The sequence below is a fragment of the Chelonia mydas genome, chromosome 24 (genome assembly GCF_015237465.2).
Source record: "Chelonia mydas isolate rCheMyd1 chromosome 24, rCheMyd1.pri.v2, whole genome shotgun sequence".
Lineage (NCBI taxonomy): Eukaryota > Metazoa > Chordata > Testudines > Cheloniidae > Chelonia > Chelonia mydas.
In genome coordinates, this window is record NC_051264.2 from 9444003 (window position 1) to 9465864 (window position 21862).

Below are 21862 nucleotides of genomic sequence, written 5' to 3' on the forward strand. Positions count from 1 at the left end.
CTGTCTTCAAGCCTAAGTATTAATTTAGGTGTGAGACTCTTCAAATAGCTACAAGTGAATGTCTATGCATACCAGTACTGAATTGCATAGTCAATCAGTGAATCCATCAGGTCTTTAACTGAGAGAAAAGTTTTATGAAAAAAGTTATCATTGAACGATTCAACAGAAGTGTCCAAATATACCATAAATAACCGCAAGTAAGTAAATGTCAGTAAAATAATCTTTTTTTAAAAAAAACCTAATTCTCCTCAAGTAACATAGCCAATATAGAATTTCCCCATGTAAAACGTCCCATTTTACAAGACAGTATTTTAAACCTAAATGACAATTATTATAGGCAAAGTATTAAACATAAAAGGCAGGAGTGTGACAATTTTTAGCTCTGTCATAAAGACCTGATGTTCAGGGAAACAAACTTGAAAGAAGAAAAAAAAATCCCTGCTCTATTTCTAGTCGTTCATTCAGCTTGCATGATGACATCTTAGAAGGGCCACTTTAAATAAGCTCTGCACCACGCTAAAGCAATCTGTATTCGTTGCTGAACCTTGCAGGTACGACCCCATACCCACAAACGCTCCCATATGTTTAACTTTGGCCCAATCCTACAGTGAGCACAGGCACCCACGTGCAGCGCTCGCTACAGGATCAGGGCCTTTCTGTACATAAGCATGGACTCTGAGGAGATTATGCACGTGTGTAAACACAGGCAAGAGCTAGCAGGATCATCACGGCCTTAGCTTTACTTACCTTGATTCTTGGTAGGACAGCCTGCATTTCCAATGCTCCTTTAACAGTCTTCTAAGCCCCAGTCCCGCAAACACTTTTACCCTTAACTTGACAGGCACGAACAGCTCGGTTGAGTCATAACGTTAATCATGGGTGGAAGCATTTGCGGGACTGGGGCTTAACGCTGGGGGCGGGGGTTGGATTTATTTTAAAAACTCCAAAACCCGCCGTTTCTCGCATCGCGCTTCAACCTAACTCCGGAGTCACGACCAACATCATCCACCAGGAGCCCGGCGTCCCGCCAGTGCCCACAACCCCCCCACCCTATGCGGGGTCTCCCTCGGGTCTGACGCCTGAGGCGCCCCTCCTCCCCAGCAGCCACAGGTGTCTGGAGAAGCGCTCCGGCCAGAAGCGTCGCTTTCACCTCCCGAGCCGGGAGGCGACGCCACTCAATCCCCGCGCGGGTTTCCATTGATCCCGGGTCCGGGAGGAGCCGCCCGCACCTCCACGGCTCTGCAACACCCGCTCCCCGCCAGCCCCTCAACCCCCCACCGGGGATTCCCCCTTCTCAACCCAGAGCGAGGAGCCCCCCAGCGGCGGCTCACCTCAGGCTCCCTCCATTAGCCCCAACCGCGGGGAGCAAAGACCCCAACCCCCAGCCTCCCCTCCAGGCAGGGCACCCCCGCCCAAGGGGCCTCCTCCCCCAAAGTGACGCCCCCCCACACAGTGACCCCCCCCACACACTCACCCTTGAGAGGCGGAGGCGGCCCCCGGCGGCGCCAGCGTGGGCGTCCCGGGCGGGGGGGGGAGGGTCGCTGGGGTTAGCTGCTTTTAACGGCCCCCCCTCTGCTTGGGAGGGAGGGAGACAAAATGGCGGACCCGGAAGTGGAAGGAGCCCCCCCCCGCGGTCCCGCGGCGGAGGGATACACTGAGTGGGGGAAGAGGCCGCTCAAAGCCTGGAGCTGCTCTCGTCACACGGCCCCACGGGGGGGCACAAACCGTTATAGGGGGACGGGGCAATAACAATGATGGGGGGGGAATCGCACTATCGATTCACGGCTGTATCCCTCCGCCACGGGCCCCTAGATCCCGGGCCCTAAAATTAGCCTCCTCCCTCCACGGGTCCGCCCAGTGCGGCGGCAATTGCAGCGCGGGGTAACTCGAGCGATCATTAACGATCCACTGGCTTGGGGAGGGGGCAATCCCACCCCCCGCCCGCCAGGATTATTTTTTTTTCCGGCGGAGGGATATGACGGAGTTAATACAGACAGAGGGGCGAGCGGAGGGGGTGTCCTCGCTGTAGTCCCGGCCGGGCGCTCGGTGGACGCTTTAGGCGCCAAGGATGAAAGTGAGGCGGGTGGTGCGCGTGGGGCGACGGGTTTGGGGCGTCCCCTGTTGGGCGCCCCCCTCTCCCATATCCACCCTGTCAGTGGTCCCCAGCTCGCCCCCCCTTGCACACCCCCAGAGGTGCCCTCAGCCTAGCCCCACAAGTACCTTACCAGGTGCCCTCAGTTCTGAGGTGCCCACACCTGGGAGGTCCCTTACAAGTGCTCCCCGTTTTGGGGGGACCCCCACACTATGGGTGCCCCCCCATCTAAGTGCCCACCCTATAGAAGCCACAAGCTCAGAAACAACCTGACCCGGTTCAGCCCTTCCTCATCCCAGGGTGTGGCTTGTAAAAGGGGATGAGTGGCATGCCTACCGTTGCCCCCCACAATAATCAGGGCTGCCGCTCCCCAAATGGATTTGACTCCCAACTCCCTGAAAAAAACCAACAGTGAACAATCATACGTAGAGGCACGCAGAAAAATCCTTCAGCCTGAAACCAGAAAAGACCGAAATGATTCTTGTTGCTCTTACTCATCTATTTTAGTGGTGCCAAGAGACCCCAGTTAAGGATCAGGAACCCACTGTGCTAAGTGCAGTGCAGACAGATACCGAAAAAGACAGTTCCTGGCCCAGGGAAACAGGTTCTTGGAGGACAGCCATGATTACACCTGCCTAGGGGACCAGCTGGAGGAACTATGGTATGGGCCCTGAAATGATGTGGGGCTATGAGAGATCACATGGACTAGGTTTGGAGCCAGGGGACTTTGCATGGGTTGGAGCCCGAAACAGCCCATCCTAAGGCAAGTGTAAGAAAACGGAAAGGTCTCGTCTTCATTAGGGAAAATAGTGTTTACTCAATTTAGCGAACTCGAGGTGAAGTCCTAGTGAAGCCAAAGCACAGAGTAAAAATCGTAAATGAATCAAATTGTACCATAGACTCTCTCTGGATTGAAATTCCATGCTTGAATAATAAGAGTATAGCAGTAGGAATATTCCACTGATGACCTGACTAGGATGGTGATGGTGATTGTGAAATGCTTCGGGTGATTAGAGAGGCTATAGAAATAGAACACTCAATAATAATGGGGGATTTCACAACTATGTCCGTATTGACTGGGTACATGTCACTTCAGGAGGGGATGCAGAGATGAATGCAGAGATAAATGACTGCTTCTTGGAGCAGCTAGTTCTGGAACCCACAAGGGGAGAGGCAATTCTTGTTTTAGTCCTAAATGGAGCATAGGATCTAGTTCAAGAGGTGAATATCGCTGAACCACTTGGTAATAGTGACCATAATATAATTACATTTAATATTCTTATGGGGCGAAAAACACCAAAGAAGCCCACCACAGTAGCATTTAACTTCAGAAAGGGGAACAACACAAAAAGAGGAAGCTAGTTATATGGAAATTAAAAGGTACAGCCCCAAAAGTGAAATGCCTGCACACTGCATGGAAACTTTTTAGAAACACCATAATAGAGTTTCAAATTAAATGTATACCCAAAATAAAAAAAACGCAGAATAAAGTAAAAATAGGCAGTTCGAAGCAAAAAAAATCCTTTAAAAATTGGAAGTTAAATCCTACTGAGGAAAATAGAAAGGAGCATAAACTCTGGCAAATCAAGTGCAAAAGTGCAAGCCAAAAAAGAATTTGAAGAGCAACTAGCCAAAGACTCAAAAACTAACAGCAAAAAAACTTTTAAGTATCTCAAAAGCAGGAAGCCCTCCAAACAATCAGTAGGGCTCCTGGATAATCCAAGTGCTAAAGGAGCACTCAAGGAAGATAAGGCCATTGTAGAGAAGCTAAATTAGTTCTTTGCATTGGTCTTCACTGCAGAGGATGTGAGGGAGATTCCCACACCTGAGCCGTTCTTTTTTAGATGATAAATCTGAGGAACTGTCCCAAATTGAGGTGTCAGTAGAGGTGTTTTTTGGAACAAATTGATAAACAGTGAGGAGTTACCAGGACCAGATGGTATTCACCCAAGAGTTTGGAAGGAACTCAAATATGAAATTGCAGAACTAATAACTGTGGTATGTACCTATTGTTTAAATCAGCATCTGTACCAGATGGCTGGAGGATAGCTAATGTGACCCCAATTTTTAAAAAAGACTCCAGAGGCAATCCTGGCAATTACAGGCTGGTAAACCTAACTTCAGTGCCAGGAAAATTGGTAGAAACTATAGTAAAGAACAGAATTATCAGACACATAGATGAACACGATTTGTTAGGGAAGAGTCAGCATGACTTTTTAAAATAAAAATTATGCCTCACCAATCTATGAGAATTCTTTGAGGGGGGTCAACAAACGTGATCAAGGGTGACCCAGTGGATATAGTGTCCTTGGACTTTCAGAAAGCCTTTGACAAGGTCCTACACTAAAGGCTCTTAAGCAAAATAAGCAGTCATGAGATAAGAGGGAAGGTCCTCTCATGGATCAGTAACTGGTTAAAAGATAGGAAATAAAGGATAGGAATAAATGGTCAGTTTTCACAACGAAGAGAGGTAAATAGCAGGTCCCCCAGGGATCTGTACTGGGACCAGCTTAATATATTCATAAATGAATTCATAAACTAGAAAAGGAGTAAATAATGAGATGGCAAGGTTTGCAATTAATAGTAAATTACTCAAGATAGTTAAGTCCAAAGCTGACTACAAAGAGTTACAAAGGGAAAAACTGTGTGACTGGGCAAGAAAATGGCAGATGAAATTCAATATTGATAAATGCAAAGTAATGCACATTGGAAAACATAATCCCAACTATGCATACAAAATGATGGGCTCTAAAATAACTGGTTTCAGAGTAACAGCCGTGTTAGTCTGTATTCGCAAAAAGAAAAGGAGTACTTGTGGCACCTTAGAGACTAACCAATTTATTTGAGCATAAGCTTTCGTGAGCTACAGCTCACTTCATCGGATGCATACTGTTACAGTATGCATCCGATGAAGTGAGCTGTAGCTCATGAAAGCTTATGCTCAAATAAATTGGTTAGTCTCTAAGGTGCCACAAGTACTCCTTTTCTTTTTTCTAAAATAACTGTTACCACTCAAGAAAGAGATCTTGGAGTCATTGTGGATAGCTTTTTGAAAACATCTGCTCAGTGTGAAGTGGCAGGCAAAAATCCCAACAGAATGTTGGGAACCATTAGGGAAGGGATAGATAATAAGACAGAAAATATCATAATGCCACTTTATAAATCCATGGTACACCCATATCTTGAATATTACATGGAGTTCTGGTCGTCCCATCTCAAGAAAGATATTTTAAAATTGGAAAAGGTATAGAGAAGTGCAACAAAAATCATTAAGAGTATGGAACAGCTTCTGCATGAGTACAGATTAAAAAGACTCGGACTTTTCAGCTAGGAAAAGAGATGAGTGAAGAGGGATGTGGTAGAGATCTATAAAATTGTGAATGATGTGGAGAAAGTGAATAAAGAAGTTTTATTTACTCCTTCACATAACACAAGAACCAAGGGTTGCTCAATGAAATTAATAGGCAGCAGGTTTAAAACAAACATAAGAAAGTACTTCACACAACACACAATCAACCTGTACAACTTCTTACCAGGGGATGTTGTGAAGGCCAAAAGTATAACTGCGTTCAAAAAAGAACTAGATAACTTCATGGAGCATAGGTCCATCAATAGCTATTAGCCAAGATGGACGGGGATGCAACCCCATGCTCTGGGAGTCCATAGCCACTGATTGCCAGAAGCTGGGAGTGGACGACAGGATGGATCACTCAACAATTGCCTGTTCTGTTCATTCCCTCTGAAGCATCTGGCACTGGCCACTGTTGGAAGACAGGCTTCTGAGCTAGATGGACTAGTGCTCTGACCCAGTATGGATGTTCTTAATTTCCCATGAGTTAGCAGGTCAAGATGAATACTAGGCTCCCCCATAGCTTTAACCCAAACGGCTTACGTGTCCGAAAATCGTAAAACTGCCTTGTCTTCACTAGGATTGTATCTCATGTTAGTTAACTCCAGCTTGGTGTACGTTACAGTTAGGTTGATGTACAACGCCATGCATGGACCTATTTGTGCATGTGTTTATGCTTAAATTTGTCTCTGGCCTACGTAAGTGGCCCATACTGGCAATGCAGTAAAACCACCTCTCCGAAAGATGCGGTGCCATGGTCAAACTACTTTAGTCAACACAATGCGAGTGTAGACATTACATGATCTGTGTTGACCCTAACGGTCCTTCAGTCGCTGCCCCACAATGCCCCAGTCCTCATGACAGTCACTGCTCTGCTCGCAATTTTAAACTCCACTGCGCAGGGGTCACAGAGACTGGAAGCCTGCCTCCTCCACTTTAAAAACCCTGCGTGGTTTTGAAATGTCTTTTCCTGGTTGCTCCCCTTGGTGAGCACACCTAGCAGCTCACCTTTGTTTGCGTGCAGCTAACCATGCTGGCTCCAGGCACACAGAGAGGTACTAGAGCAGGCAAAAAGCATTGGATCTCCTGTGCCTGCGGAGAGAACAGTCTGTGCAAGTGCAACTACGTGCCAGCCATAGAAATATCCGAGCAGATCACATGGAGGATGCTGCAGCCCTTGGGATTCAGCTTTGCCCTCCTCCTCGTCCCCCCTGGCCCCGGTGTGATAGAGCTCGGGCTTTGCACACACCCCCGCCCCCCAGGGCAGTGGGGCTCTGGCAGGTTCAGCCTTCAGTCCCCACTCCTGGGGTCATGTAGTAATTTTTGTTGTCAGAAGGGGGTCATGGTGCAATGAAGTTTGAGAATCCCGTGCTAGATTAAAGAGCCCTCTCATGGGCGACAGGTGAAGCTTCCCCTTGGGAGGCTAGCCCCCTGCTCCACCCCATCCGGCTGAGGCCCTGCCTCTCCCAGCCGAGGCCACACCTCCGATTGCTGCTCTCAGTGCCCCCTCCCCTGTGGACCTGGCTGGAGGGGAGGGCTGAGAGCCTGGGGGGGAGGAGGGGCAAGGCTGAGAGCTTGGCCCAGCTGGGACCACAGTGCCACCCCATGGCTGCCACCCAGTCCATGGCCCTACTTCATTCCATCCCTTCCACTGCAGCCCTGTCCCCGTTCTGCTCTCACTACACCTCTTCTCCATGAGGACCCACCCCCACTGGCTCCTTTCTGGCCACCACTGCCCCGCTGTGGCCCTGAGACTGGAAAAGCTCTGTGCCCCTGCCGTCTGGGACCATGGCAGGGGGAGATTTTTCCAGGGGCCCCAAATTGGCTGGGACCCCAGGGCATGGTCCCCATGGGCCAGTGAGGTAATCTGCTATTGCCCCCTCCCACCCCGCAAGGTTTAGGAAGGCTTAGCCTTCCCCAGCCTCCATTACGTGCCACCCATGAGCCCTCCAGTGTCTGAAATCTAGCTACCGAGAGACCATGATTAAGTCACCCCTTAACTTTTTCTTGGATAAACTAAATAGATTGAGATTCTTTAGACTTCCAGTCATTGTTGTAGCTCTTTGCTGAACACTTCCCAATCTGTCAACATCCTTTTTAAAGTGTGGACACCAGAGCTGAACTCAGCATTCAGTGATGGTTTCATTCAGGGTGGATTTGTGATTTAAATCACTAGTCAGGAAGACTCGATTTAATCATGGTTTTCTACATAAAAGTGCATTCTTGTTGGTTATAACCTTAATACATATTCTTCACAACTCAGAGATAGATGTGTTTCATTTTTAGAAGGTACACACTATACATTTTTAAACAGTGATTTATTTTGAAAACTTTTCAGATTAGTTTTACAGCTATATCAGAAAATGAATGATTGTTTGATTATTTCATTTACCAAAGGTAATTGAAGCAGATATTTTTGAAGTCACTGGGAGGTGAACTATCTCCAATTCAACAAGTTAATGATTAATATTTGGAGGATTTTCTTGCCATGCTGTATTAGGAGGAGAACATCACCAGACAGACACTTAAATTGTTTTATTTAACTAAAACAACAACGTTAAGTATTCTGGATTTTTTTTCTTCAACAGCAAACATATAATATTTTAACAAAACAAGCATATGTCCTTTGCTTCTCACATTTATCTCCAGAATTTTTCTCCTTGTCCAGATCTATTCCACCCCCAACAATCTTCTATTTATTGAACTTTTTGAAACTTTGCACTTTTAGAGAGAAGTAAGGGATTGACTCTATGTACACAGATTTGCAGAGGGACAATAGAGTTGAGATTTATTATTTCTTACCTCTATATATTATTTATTTATTTAAAACATTTTTGTTTTTAAATAAACATTTTTGCTGTTAAGCATGTTACCTCTGGAGACACAAATCCACAGTTTGAGAACTGCAAAACTAAGCATCTCTGATGGTATCTTCTAGACTGAGCACTGAGTCCCATTGGGTAGATAGAAAGATTAACCTAAATAATCTGTACAGAAGCCTGTGGAACTCCATAAAATTGGGTCACTAATCCATGAATTATTGGAACTCATTTACAAAACTTTTCTTAAACATTACATGAATATATTGTCTCATACTATAGAATTAGAATTTATAATCACTATTCCATGATGAGATATCTTTGAGCTATAATGTATCTTAATTAAAACTATGTTTAGATAAAATGTTTTTTTGAGGAAAAAACCTATCAAAAAATCTGATTTAAATTAAAAAAATCATTGATTTTTATCCACCCTGGTTTCATTGCCGGTGAGGAAGATAAGTTCCCAGGCACCGTGTAGCTGGAGTTGGTTATCTTGTTTCCTGTGCTTGGCACAGGTTGACTCTCTTCCTGTGATAATGTTTCTTACTGGTTATCGGGGGATCGTCCTCCTATGCCCCCTCGGTGCTGGGGAAGGGTGGGAAGGAATTCCAACCCACGCTGTACTTTGGAAGTCCAAGGTTCAGCCTTGTAAGACAGCTGGCCTCCTGTGACAAATGTAGGAATCATTGGTAATATCTTTGTGAACTCTCTTGTGGCCCTGTACCCACCCCCCTCGGCATCGCTATCCCTCGTGGGGAAAGAATTCATGTTCTCCCTGGGACATGGGAGATCAGGACTAGAAGGTTGAGATACCAAGGCACAAGGGCTGTCTGTGCTAAAATCAACACCTTTGAATGGGAGCCACACTGAATGAACGTTAACTCCTAGAGTAAGCTACTTCCCCCACCTACCCACTTCTCTGCGGGGAAGTACAGCGAAAAGCCCCGTGCTGCAGAACAAAGTTAAGAGGTGGCGGAGTGTTAAGGTTACTGCTGGGATTGGGAACACACACAAGGGACAAGAAGAGACTACTTGTATTCAGCAGAACATCGATCTCAGGCCACGTGGCTCTCTCCGATATGAGCTCTCTCTCAAGATTACCTCTCTGCCGCTAACCTAAAGACTTCCAGATGTTGTATTCCAGGTGACTAATAAATGTCCCCTTGCTGTGACACGACTGCCTGGCGTCCCTGCAAATACTCGCTGAAGTTGCATCACTCCCTAAAGATGTAAAGTCTGTCTTAGGAGTCTGACTTTGGCAGGACTCACTGCAGGGAGCCCCGGAGAGAACCAGGGCTCGCTGGAGCTGTTGAGGCTGCAGGGCTACCCTTGTGGAGCAGCGTGGGCCCATAGGGTCCAGCCCACGAAAGGGGTGACTTCTAGGAGACTGCTTCAAGGCTGGGGCGTAGCCCGGACCCTGTGAATCTGAGACAACCCCCAACCTCTCCTGCACTCCTGAGGTCACTTCCTCTTCCCTACGGCCCCTGCTCCCATGGGATGACCCTGGAGCACAGCTGAGCTTTCAGCAGCTTCGCACAAACCTGGTTTCTGGATTCTCTCCCTTCAAGGCGGAAAACTAAAGGCCTCAGGGGCTGGCAAACGACAATCCCCAGATGCTCTGCTTTGAGTAGAGCCTGAAAACTCCTTCGGGGGGGAAGCCCTGGCTGTGAAACTGGTCTAATGCCTTTACCGCTGACCTCCTCTCCTTTATAATTACTCCAGGCAAGAGACTGGCTGATCCAGGGTTCTGTCCATTCAGCCTTGCCTCCCAGCCTGGAGCCCCAGTGCTTTCAACCGAACCCCTGGCTGTTGCAGGCTCCTGAGGAGCAGCAGACCCCATCCCCATGTAAATAGATCTGTCCTGGTTTACAACGCCCAGTGCGCGCGCTTGGGGTTTGCCCCTCAATCTTTGGCCCTGTGCCCTGGCCGGAGGCAGATGGACAATCTGGAGCTGATTCAGGGGAGAGCAATGGGGAGGGTCAGTGGGCTGGAGGGAGGAAAGATTAAAAGAGCTAAATCTGGAGGGAATGCTCATGTGACAACTGAGACAGGAACACCGTGGGAGCCTGCAAAGATCTGACAGGCCCTGAGCGCCGTGGGGGGAAAGGCGTTATTAGCATGACCAACTGAGAGTCCCTGGAACAATGGGAATGTGCCAAGGAAGGGCATGTCCAGGCTGAGTCTCAGGGGAGCTGGCCTGGTGGGTTGATGTACCATCTGGGGAAACCATCTCCCAAGGGGCGGTGTCAGAGCCCCATCCCAAAGGACTTTATTGCCACATGGAGACCTGCTGCAGGGAGTGGCAGGCAGGAAGGGGTGGGGAGATCGGGCATATAACCTGTGTCCTGCTGCAGGGGAGAACAGAGAATCATAGTAATGTTGGGCTGGAAGGAACCTAGTCCAGCTGCCTATGCGAGGCAGGACCATGTAAACCTAAATCAGCCCTGCCAGGGGGTTGTCCAACCTGTTCTTAAAAACCTCCAATGGCAGGGATTTCACAGCCTCCCTTGGAAGGCTCTTCCAGAGCTTAACTATCCTTAGAGTTAGTCCTAATATCTAACCTAAATCTCCCTTGGTGCAGATGAAGTGCATTACTTCTTGTCCTACCTCTAGTGGACATGCAGGACAATTGATCCCCATCCTCTTTATAACAGCCCTTAATGTACTTGAAGACTGTTACTAGGTCCTCCCTTAGTCTTCCTTTCTCAAGACTGAACATGCCCAGTTTCTTTAACCTTTCCTCACAGGTCAGGTTTTCAAAACCTTTATCGCTTTTGCTGCTCACCTCTGGACTCTCTGCAATTTGTCCAGCTCTTTCCTAAAGTGCGGTGCCCAGAATAGGACACACTACTCCTGCTGAGGCCTCGTCAGTGCCAAGTAGCGTGGGACAATTACCTTCTGTGTCTTACATATGGCACTCTTCATATACCCCAGAGTGATATTAGCCTTTTTCACAACTGCATCACATTATTGTTCTATATTCAATTTTTGATCCACTATCATCGCTAGAGCCTTTTCACCAGTAATCCCACCTAGCCAGTTGTTCCCCATTTTTGTAGTTGTGTATTTGATTTTTCCTTCCTAAATTAAGTACTTTGCACTTGTCTTTATTGAATTTCATCTTGTTGAATTCAGACCAATTCTCCAATTTGTCAAGGTCATTCTGAACTCTAATTCTGTCCTACAAAATGCTTGCAACTGTTCCCAGCTTGGTGTCATCTGCAAATTTTATAAGCGTATTCTCCATTCCATTACCCAAGTAATTAATGAAAATATTGAATAGTACCCGGACCACGGACTGACCCCTGTGAGACCCCCACTAAATACTGCCTCCCTGTTTGATGGCAAACCATTGATAACTACTCTTTGAATATGGTTTTTCAACCAGTTGTGCACCCACATTCTAGTAATCTAATCTAGACCATATTTCCCTAGTTTGCTTATGCAAATGTCATGTTGGACTGTCAAGAGCCTTACTTAAATCAAGATATGACGGGAAGGAAGCTTCGAAGCTGCTGACGTTCAATTTATTCTCGCACAGCCCTCACTGCTCAGTGGGGCGATCCCATAATCCCTGTCATCCAGACCCAGATGCTCAGATCACCTCAGTCTCTGACTGATTGGCTGGGGCACCTGCCCTTCAACTGCTCGCTGCTCTGCAGCCCACCCTGCACCAATGGCGGGAGCTCCCTGTGCCTTCCTTCTCTTCTTGCTTATGGTTTCCCAGCCCAGAGGTAAGTGACGCAGGGCCATATCCACCCTGTGGGGCCCATCAGTCTTGGGGGAGTTACATCAAGGGGATGGGGACATTATTTCCAAAGTCAACTCTGGTTAATAGCAAGAAAGAGAAGCACAGAAGCTCCCATTGTTAGCTGGTCTGAGGTCATAAGAATGGCCATACTGAGTCAGACCAATGGTCCATCTAGCCCAGTATCCTGTCTTCCGACAGTGGCAACGGCCAGGGACTTTAGAGGGTATGAGCAGAACAGGCAATCGTCGAGTGATCCATCCCTGAGATCCAGCCTGCGCTGGAGGGAAAATGGGGTGTGTCTCCGATGGCTGGGCATAGAGAGGAACAGGCTGCAGCTCAGATGGCTGGGTGCACAAGACTCTGGTCACAGTTAGCGTATTTCATGAAGCCTAGGGGAAGAAGGAGAGAACGCAGGTCTGGGAGCCAGCCAGGAGGGCTGTGCTGCGAGACGTGCTGCCTCTCTGAAGCCTTGACACCTCTGCATGGGCAGCAGGGAGTATGGGGCAGGTGCGAAGCAGCATGAAACCTGCAGCTTGGACTCATGGCCACTGAATCCAGCTGCTCCTATTCCTGGCTCTGCCAGTGACTCATTGTGCCCCTTCCCGCCGGCTTCCATTTCCTTCTCTGCTAAACAGAGATACAAGCTCGGGGCTGGCTCTTTGGAGCTTCTGCTGTCCAGTGTGGTGACTCAATGCCACTGAATACCATGAATCCCTGTGCAGGGGGCACAGGAGGGGGAATTGTAAAGGGCTGGGACTGTAATTCTCTGCTGCGCAGTGGGGCTGTGAGACCCAAATCACTCCTGTGAGTGAAAAACTCCAGTCTGGGCCACGCTAGAGAAGGGCTGGGGGTTATTACCATTGTACAGAAAGCCCCCTTCAAGTGACAGGGCTGGGAAACCAGGGCTGCAAGGGAGTGGGGGGACAGAACTTGGTCAGTTTCCTCAAGTCTCCTTTGTCTTCTGTGTTAGATGCGAGTCCGTTCACAGTATCTTGTCTCCCAGTGTCAATGAACGGAATTCTGGGAGAATCTGTCGTTTTCCCTCTCCTCAATCCTGGAGCCTTCAAAAGCATCACCTGGCACGGCCCCTCCCCTGCCAATGCTGAAGCCTATGCGTCACATAGGCCTTTAGCAGTTATCACCCCAGGGGCCCCTGGAGCGCTGCCCCACATTTCGATGGAGGACAAGAGATATCGAGGGAGAGCAAGACTCCACAACCAGAGCTATTCGCTGGAGATCAGCAACCTGATGCTGGCAGACGTTGTCATGTACAGCTGTGAGACAGCAAGTGCAGATAGCAGTATCTTCTGTAGCTATGACCTGCACATCCACAGTGAGTGTGTGGAGGGGGAGGGGGGATTTGCGCTTAAAATAGACCCCAGCTCTGCAGAAACCTTATAATTTGTTTCAGCACTGGTCAGCATCAAAATGATGGCGGGGCTGGGCTGGGCTTGCAGGTGGCATAAAATTTGTATAGATTCCAAGACCAGAAGGAGCCATTGTGATCCTTTAGTCTGACCTCCTGGATAACGTGCCCCAAAAGGATTTGCATTTTAACCAGAGGAGATCTTTTAGGAAAACATCCAATCTTGATTTAAAAATTGCCAGTGATTTTCTGACAGTATCACCAGACCCAAATATTCAGAAATCAAAGTCAGGACCCCAAGATCATGAGATTATGTTAAAAATAATAAATGTTGGAGTGGAGGGTTCGTTGCCTTCTGGCTTTGGGGCCTTTAGGGTCTCACTTGCTTCAGGCTACCAAGCTTTGCCCTGCAGCTATGAAAGCTACAGACTTAGTCAGCTGGTTCCATGGTGTTAGTCAGCTGGTTCCATGGTGTAATGGTTAGCACTCTGGACTCTGAATCCAGCGATCCGAGTTCAAATCTCGGTGGAACCTGGGCTCTGTGGCTTTCGTTTGGGGGGAGGGATAGCTCAGTGGTTTTAGCATTGGCCTGCTAAACCCAAGGTTGTGAGTTCAATCCTTGAGGGGGCCATTTAGGGATCTGGGGCAAAAATTGGGGATTGGTCCTGCTTTGAGCAGGAGGTTGGACTAGATGACCTCCTGAGGTCCCTTCCAACTCTGTGATTCTGTGATTTCTTTTTTAAATGAAAGCTGAGATCCTCCTGCACTAGGAGGATGAAAAAAAACAACACTAAAAATCGTAAGACTTGCTATAACGTCACAAGAGTTGGCAACTGGGCCCAGAAATTTAGTTTGGGTACAGCAGAGCAAGGTCAGCTCTTATAGAAAGTGGCCCAGTGCAAAGGACCAGGGTGTAGGTGGTCTGACTTAGTGGTCACAGCTGGGCTAGTGCCCACAGGTTCAAGGATATCCATGAAGTGGTAATCAGCAAGCAGAGATCAGAGTAAATGCTGAAGCTGGGCTTGGTAGGCAAGAGTCAGAGTCAGGCTAGGGTCAGAGAGTAGAGATCAGAGACAGTTACCAAACTTGAATCAGGAGGTGAGGGTCGGGTCGGGTCAGGCCAGGGTCAGAGATCAGAAGGCAAGGCGAGGTGTGACATCACAGCAAGCCAGAAATTTATGTAGGTGCCCAGATAACTTCCTAGTCCACCCTCAGTTTAAATAGTGAGCCTGCACCAATCAGAAGGCTGCAGGGTGCTGTCACTCTAGTCCCTTCGGGTGGTACTTCCTGCAGCGCTTGATCTCCCTAGTGCGCCTTGGAAATGACTCTCTACCGCCTCCCAGTGGCAATGTAGCTGTCCTGGGCTCTGCAGAGCTGGGTTCTAGTCCCACAAATCCTTACAAATCCAGGCTCTGTAATGCCCTCACAGAGCAGAGAGTTATTATGACTGGGTGCCATATGGAGCGTTGCCTCTTGGGCCTGAGCGGGTTGCCAACATCCAGGGCTGTTTCTGCTAGGAGGAGAAATCCACGCTCCAAGGGAGGGGTACTCTGGTGTCATCTTGCTTATTTACAAAGAACGTCCATAGAGTCATATCTCCCTGGCTGTAGTAGAAATACAGAAGGGCAGGTAGCTCAGAACCCCCACATCTGCCCCTCCAGTGGGCTCCGTGCCCAAGAAGCCCCATATCTTTGTTCCCTCTCAGAGTTGTCACACTCACTCCTCCTCCTCATTTTGTGCAGCTCAGGCTGCTACACTTAAAAGATTTGCTGACATACTTGTGTCAGTCATGAGTGTGAAAAATCCTTCTCCCAACTGCCATTGCATTGCCAGCAAAAGGTTTCGTGTTGACGCTTTTATGCCAGCAAATAGGTCCTGTTGCTGGAATAGTTTATGTCATCGGGTGAGCTAGTATAAGCTAAGGAACTCTTGCTGATATAAGCCTCTTCTCTGCTAGGAGAGTTGGCTGGCGTGCCTCTTCCGATATAGCCTTGGTGGCAAAGTCTTTCTTGAGTAGATAGTGCGTAAAACACACTCCACCTGCTACCAGTCTCCTAGTCCCTGCATCTACAAGCAGAGAAACCCCTCAGCCCATACAGCTTAGCTCTGACCTTCCTTGGGCATTCCCTCTATTGTTTGTAGCAGAGGTTTTTGATATAAAGGGACTGGGTGGCTCCTTCTGTGGAGCCTGAAATAGGATGTTTGGCCTCCACTGGTTTTAAGGGGATCTGTGATTGTAGATCAAACACACCCCCCATGGCAGCTATTTGCACCTTTCAGAGCATTATGAAAATCTCACCTCAAAACGCAGGCGGATAATGATTTTTTTTTTTTACTTTTTAACACTGAAAGTCCTACAGAATCAGGGTCTGCCACTGGAGGGGGGCTCAGCTAACCTCTGGGAGGCTGGCATTGTTCTCACCTGTGGGAATCAGTCTCTAAGTGGGAGGCCATTAACCCTCGGGTTTCAGCACTTCCCACCACTGTAGCCTCTGGCTGTCGGAGGCTGGCATTGTTCTCACCTGTGGGAATCAGTCTCTAAGTGGGAGGCCATTAACCCTCGGGTTTCAGCACTCCCCACCACTGTAGCCTCTGGCTGTCGCAGGGGGGGACCTGCAGTCGGTTCTATCCACAGCAGCCTCTGTACAATGTTATTTTGTATTTCCCACCCCCAACCTGGGCCCCAGAATGACTGTCGGAGCCGGAGATCAGGATCTAGTCTATGATGGCTGGGAACAGCACCTGCAATGTGACCTTCACCTGCAGCGCCGGGGAGGGGAACAAGACCATCAAATACATCTGGACACGCTCAGCAGGGGCCCCTGTTTTCTCCATTGAGGAATCTCTGCTGGTCCAGCACAGACTGGGAGACGAGGACTCGCCCGTCACCTGCACGGCCATGAATCCCGTTAGCAACAGCTCAGCCAGCGCCTCCTCCAAGGCGGCCTGTGAAGGTGACGCTCGCTCCATCCCTCCCCCTTGAGCGCATGCCGCACAGACCAGACCAAGCCTTTGTCTTTATTCATAAACGGGACCGTCCCGCCCCCTGCTTGTTTCTCTTGTAGATTTCACAGTCTCTCAATTGGCATCTGGCTCAGTGTGCCAATAGGCGGACAACACAGTCCCATGGCCAGACAGGGAGATAAGTGTCAGCTACGTCCTACCAGATAGGAACGTTTCCAAGATACGTACCCTCGTGGACTCCAAGCCCTTAAGAACACAATTTTCTGCACAGATTCATAACTCCTTAAACAGTATCAGAACTTAATCACAATTATTATGGTGATCACTGGCTCTTGTAGAGACCTCATGTGCCACCTGATATTGGCAGATATCTGATATTCGGCTGGCGATCCTTGTAAAACCCTGTGCACCCCTCTTCCAGTCAGCAGCAAGGGGTCCCTAGGTCCTATTCATCTGCTCCAGCGTCCCCTCTCTGACAGTGACCATGCTGCACGCAGGGTCTCTGTGGCTAAAGTCTTGGCCTGTTCCCAAGGATCTGTACGATTCAGTCAACCCTAGAGCTGTAGCCTAGACTGCCTCCCCTGCATAATTCCCTTGCTCTGTCAATGAAAGCAACGGGGGAGTGGGTGCCCACAACTGGGAGCCTCCCAGCCCATTCGGGAAGCTTCATATCCAGGATCTCTCGGGGGCGGTGTTAGAATTCCATCCCCTGAGCGTTCCATGTCTGGTTACTCACAGACACGTCTGTTCAGTGAAAGGTTTAATTCATCTGCTAACACTAGTATGCAGACTTCTGGGGAGGAGCACACCTGGGCAGCGGAACAGTGGAGAGCTCTTTGCAGAGAACACAGCAGTAGGGGGCAGAAAACAATTCTGCCGGCTGATGGCCTTCCCAGCATTTTGGCTGCTGAGTGAAACCTGCTTTAGCTGGAGCCTTCGAAGCCTTGCAAAAGCTGTTAAAGATTTTGTTCTCAATAAATTCGTCGAGCTACGGCACTCGATACATTGCTCATGTCCTGCCCAATCTTGGCTTACCCACTGCCACTGTCACTACGAGACATTACAGAATTAAGCCATTTGTATCTATTGCCTGCAAGGTGTCTGCTACTACCAACCCTCTTAACCAGATCTTCTAGTGGTACCGTTTGGTCATGTGTCTATGCATGGTCTAATTGCTGGGGTGGAAGTGACTGCCACCTACTATGGGCAGCTGATATTTTTTGCATAAGAAATGGGCGGAAACTGCTTTATCAGGAGGAATGAAATCACCTGCTTTTTGATTCCATATCCACATTTCTAATTTTCTATTTATGGCACAGACGAATCTCGGGCATTGTCCCATAGCTGCAAAATGGAAACTCCCATACACAGCACCCCCTAGTGCTGCACTGAAGGTCTGTCTCTGCTTAGCTGAGCTCACAGCAGAGGGAGAACAAGTGCAGCCCACGCTGGCATGGCTCTCTGGCCTTTAGACTGCATGTTTTACAGACAGGGAAACTGAGGCACAGAGCAGGGGAATGACTTGCTTAAGGTCACCCAGTAGGCCAGTAGCAGAGCTGGGAATAGAACCAGTCCAGTGCTCTGTTCACTAGGCCACACTGCCTCCTACACCCTGCTTATCTGCACAGACTCCCTAAGCTATTGGCTTGCAGGTCCCTTCTACTCTGGCTCCCCCACAACCATCCCTGGTGCCCTCCCTTGACCAGGCTCCAATGCTTTCAGTTCCACCTACTATGCAGCTCCCCACTCTGGTTCCTACCAACTGGCATTCTTGGTCTCCACAGAGTCCTCAGCTCCTTCCCACTGCCCCTCCTCCCTGGCCCCTGACAGTGCCCCTGCTTCTTCCAGTTACTGTCACTGTGGATCCCGCCGTACATGTGCACATGCCTCATGCATGCAAAATCAGGTTCTTTCGAATTGCAGTGTCTGTCAGTGCTGTGTATGCCCCCTATGCCTCCCCCTGTTCCTGTGGAGGTGTGACATACCCGGAGTACAATCCAGACCAATGAATATCTGTGTCAGCCTGGGGTGCCCTTTACACTGCTTTGCTGCTGTAACCTCCAGGCTGGACTGCTCACAAACAGCCTCCAGCATGCAAGTCACTCCCAGCTATGTCTGGGTGCTCTTACCAGTCTTGGTTATACTGCAGAGTGACCCCAACTCACTCCCAGTCTTAGATTTCCCCCCAGAAATGTACGTCCTGTACTGCCCAGCCCTCTCCCAGACAATACAAGTTTATATAAAGTCAGTTATTGCTTTAATAGAAAAAATGCATATAACTTGCCACCCCAAATGGACTTTCCCAGACACTTCAATTTAAACACACTGGATTAGATAAAACAATAAAACAAACCGCTTAGCTACAAAGAGAGAGCTTTTAAGTGAGTACAAGCAATGAGGAATCAAAGTCAGAAATGGTTACGAAAAATAAAGATAAGAGGTTTACTAACATCTAACTTAACAAACTATCAGATTCAAGCAAAATTTCTCATCACATGGTTTCAGAAGTTTTACTGGCCAAACTATAGGTCAGGATCCCTTTCCCAGAGTCCAGCGAATGCTTCTTTTGTCACTTCAGGTGCAGTGAAAGCAATGGGCAGGAGTGGGGGTCGTGTGATGTGTTTGTTCCTCCTTTTTATAATTTCAGTCCCTCTCTTGAAAAACATTTCCAGCTAGGCACTAGGGGACAAAGAGTCTGTGTGGAAGGATGTTCCCTGCTGCTTTTTTCTCACCTGATTGAGCTTTCTTTGATTCCCTTCCTGCTTGATGATTCTGTCTACTGCTTAAATGCAAATTAAGCAGAGCACACATTCCTTTGTTTAGGAGAGACCTGTTTGCCAACCTCATTTTGGGCAGCATTGTGGGGTTTGGAACATGTGTTAACAACACCATACAGCGGTATTTTGTAACTCTACATTATTGTTGAGTTTCACCAGGACAATAATAATCAGTGGATTATGGGTTTTCAAATGATACCTCACAAGGCACACTTTGTACAAAAATTATCACAATAGTGTGTAGGATGTGAACACAAGTGTAACATTCTGTCATAATCCCCTTGGTCATTCCCCATTCCCTACCGCCCTCTCTTTCTGGTTCCCAACACCCATTCCCTTGGGGATCCCCATGAACCTGCTCTCTCTCCTCCTCCTCACTTTCATCTCTTCCTGGTCCTTCAACAATAACTACCCGCAGCACCCAGCTCCATTCCCCACCATTGTTCCGTCCCATTTTATTATTGTGTGTGGACTAGACCCCAGATGGGAATGCATCTCCACTTTCTCCTCCATGTGGCCTCTGATTCTTCCTAAGTGTTGAGTTGCTTTTCCCCATGGCAGCAGTTTGACAGGGTTTCTCTCCAGGTGGGATTCCCTCATGGGCATAAGAACATAAGAACAGCCATACTGGGTCAGACCAAAGGTCCATCTAGCCCAGTATCCTGTCTTCTGACAGTGGCCAATGCCAGGTGCCCCAGAGGGAATGAACAGAACTGGTAATCATCAAGTGATCCAATGAGGACTAAGTTCCAGTTTACATTTCCTACAATATGTGCACTGATGGCACTTCTCTCTCATGTGGACTCCCCAGCCCCACCTCTGCCTGGGTCCCTGCTCCAGATTTAAAGAAACAGTACGTGTCCATCTCTCTCTCGACCCGCGAAGGCCCAGATGCAGAGTTTAACGTGTGACAAAGACCCAAAATGAGGGACACAGAAGCTGTTCTTGCAGAAAACATAATATGATTTGAAAAGCTCCCAAATTTCATGAACACCAAGCGCCTTGTGCCCTTCCAGAACTGGATTGAGTCCAGCTACACTCAATCCTCGGAAACCAAGAACTGGTGTAAATAACATTCAGTGTTAAAGGTGAGAGAACAATGGCTCTGTGCGGAACGGAGGTAACTGGGGGACAAAAACGAGGTGGGCTTAAGAGGTCTGTCCCTATCTTCAAATCTTCCCTCCCCCATTGCTTGGTCTCCGCAATGATCTCAGAGTGCAGAGGTGTCTACTGGATTACAGCTCACGCCTCTAGAGGGCAGGGCAGGGCTACTATCGCTATTGCACAGATGGGGAACCAAGGCACAGAGAGGCAAAGTGACTGGCTGAGGCCGTGTGGGCAGAGCAGGGAGTTGTTACTTGTGTTCAGTATTGTTTCTCATTCAGATTTATCAAGACTGGGTCTCCTGAGGGAGTTTAAGGAAGAGGAAGGATGGTCCAGTGCTTAGAAAACTAGCCTAGGACTTGGGTAAGACAATTCCCTGCAATGTCAGACTCCCTGTGTGACCTTGTATAACCCACACACCTTCTGGGTGTAGTGTTCTGTCCCATCTAGTGGCACCAAGACCACTTAGAGAGAGAGATAAAATGAGTCTGCTCTACAGACTCATTTTATTAGTCTCTAAGGTGCCACAAGTACTCCTTTTCTTTTTGCGAATACAGACTAACATGGCTGTTACTCTGAAATCTGCTCTACAGCCTTAGCTAACAGCCAGTTGGGTTTTAGCTCTTGCGGTAAAGGCTCATGCACTAAGCTCCAGAAGCCCCAGGTTCAATCCCGCCCACCGAGGACCAGGGTCTGTCAGCGTTACACTTGCACAAGTCACTTAGCTTCTCTGTGCCTCAGTTTCCCATCGGTAACATGGGGAGAACAGCATGGCCCTGCCCCACAGGAGTGTTGTGAGGGTAAACACATTAAAGCAGGGGTAGTCAATTATTTTTTTGTCAAGGTCCAAATTTCTTGGTCAAAGGTATACTCAAGGTCCAGCCTTCAGAGAAAATAATAATTAAAAAAAAAACCCCAATGATAATGATAGAAAGTAAATGAAAAGATTTTAAGGTCTGTTCAAAAGCATCTGGAGGTCCGGATTTGGCCCGCAGTCTGGCTACTGACTACCCCTGCATTACAGGTTATGAGGTGCTCAGATAGAATGGCAAGGGCGGGGTGTCATATTGGTAGACAGCTTTGGGCTGCATTTTAGCAGTTAAAGAAGACCTGATTTGGTGTTTCTCAACCTCATGCCATATAAAGGAGAGGCACATAGGGCAAAACTCTACCTGTAAGAGTTGGCATATTTGTTTTGAGCTGTCACTCCACCCATAAGTAGCTGAGCTGGGGTTAGTGCTGGATTGACATCAGGGATAACATGGAGTCTTTTTGTCATAGAATCCTCTTAACAAACTGTTCTGATCTTTCCACCACCCTTTGTGAGTAGTGGGGGACTGGAAGAAATATGTCTGAAGTCATTCTGTAGGCTCAACACTTGGAGTTCGGAGCTAGTAAGCCGTGGTCAATAGCTACTTCTTCCAGAATGCCAGAATGAGACTTTTAATTTTTTTCTGACCTGCTGAGTTATAGGGCTAGTGAAAAGCAGAATTTCTACAGCTGATTATTAATATATTACAGGAGCATCTGGAGAGTCCAAGCAAATCAGGGCCCCATTGTGTTAGGTGCTGTACAATCATATGGTGAGAGGCAACCTCAGGCTCAAGGAGCTGACTAGCTAAATAGACAAGACAGAT

The 21862-nt window shown here is 48.1% G+C and overlaps 2 protein-coding genes and 1 non-coding gene across 11 annotated transcripts in view; 2 read left to right on the plus strand and 1 right to left on the minus strand.

Moving 5' to 3' along the window:
- GABPB2 (GA binding protein transcription factor subunit beta 2) overlaps nucleotides 1-1628 on the minus strand; it is a 33077-nt gene extending 31449 nt beyond the window's left edge. For 3 of the 9 annotated variants that reach the window (XR_006287317.1, XR_005222959.1, XM_007068128.3), the window contains exon 1: nucleotides 1475-1627. The gene's annotated coding sequence lies outside the window, so the exon portion shown is untranslated. Of the gene's footprint in view, nucleotides 1-747; nucleotides 998-1474 lie in introns of those variants that run through there. The other 6 variants (XM_037882650.2, XM_043535124.1, XM_037882652.2 and 3 more) reach the window with 4 other exon arrangements.
- Nucleotides 1629-11811: 10183 nt separating this feature from the next.
- LOC114021349 (SLAM family member 9-like) lies at nucleotides 11812-17727 on the plus strand. Its single transcript, XM_027830301.3, has 3 exons — nucleotides 11812-11997; nucleotides 12985-13347; nucleotides 16068-17727. Exons 1-3 carry the CDS (start codon nucleotides 11940-11942, stop codon nucleotides 16070-16072), a joined length of 426 nt encoding a protein of 141 aa, XP_027686102.3. The 5' UTR covers nucleotides 11812-11939; the 3' UTR covers nucleotides 16073-17727.
- TRNAQ-CUG lies at nucleotides 13843-13914 on the plus strand. Its single transcript has one exon. It is a non-coding gene; the product is annotated as a tRNA-Gln (tRNA).
- Nucleotides 17728-21862: the final 4135 nt, after the last annotated feature.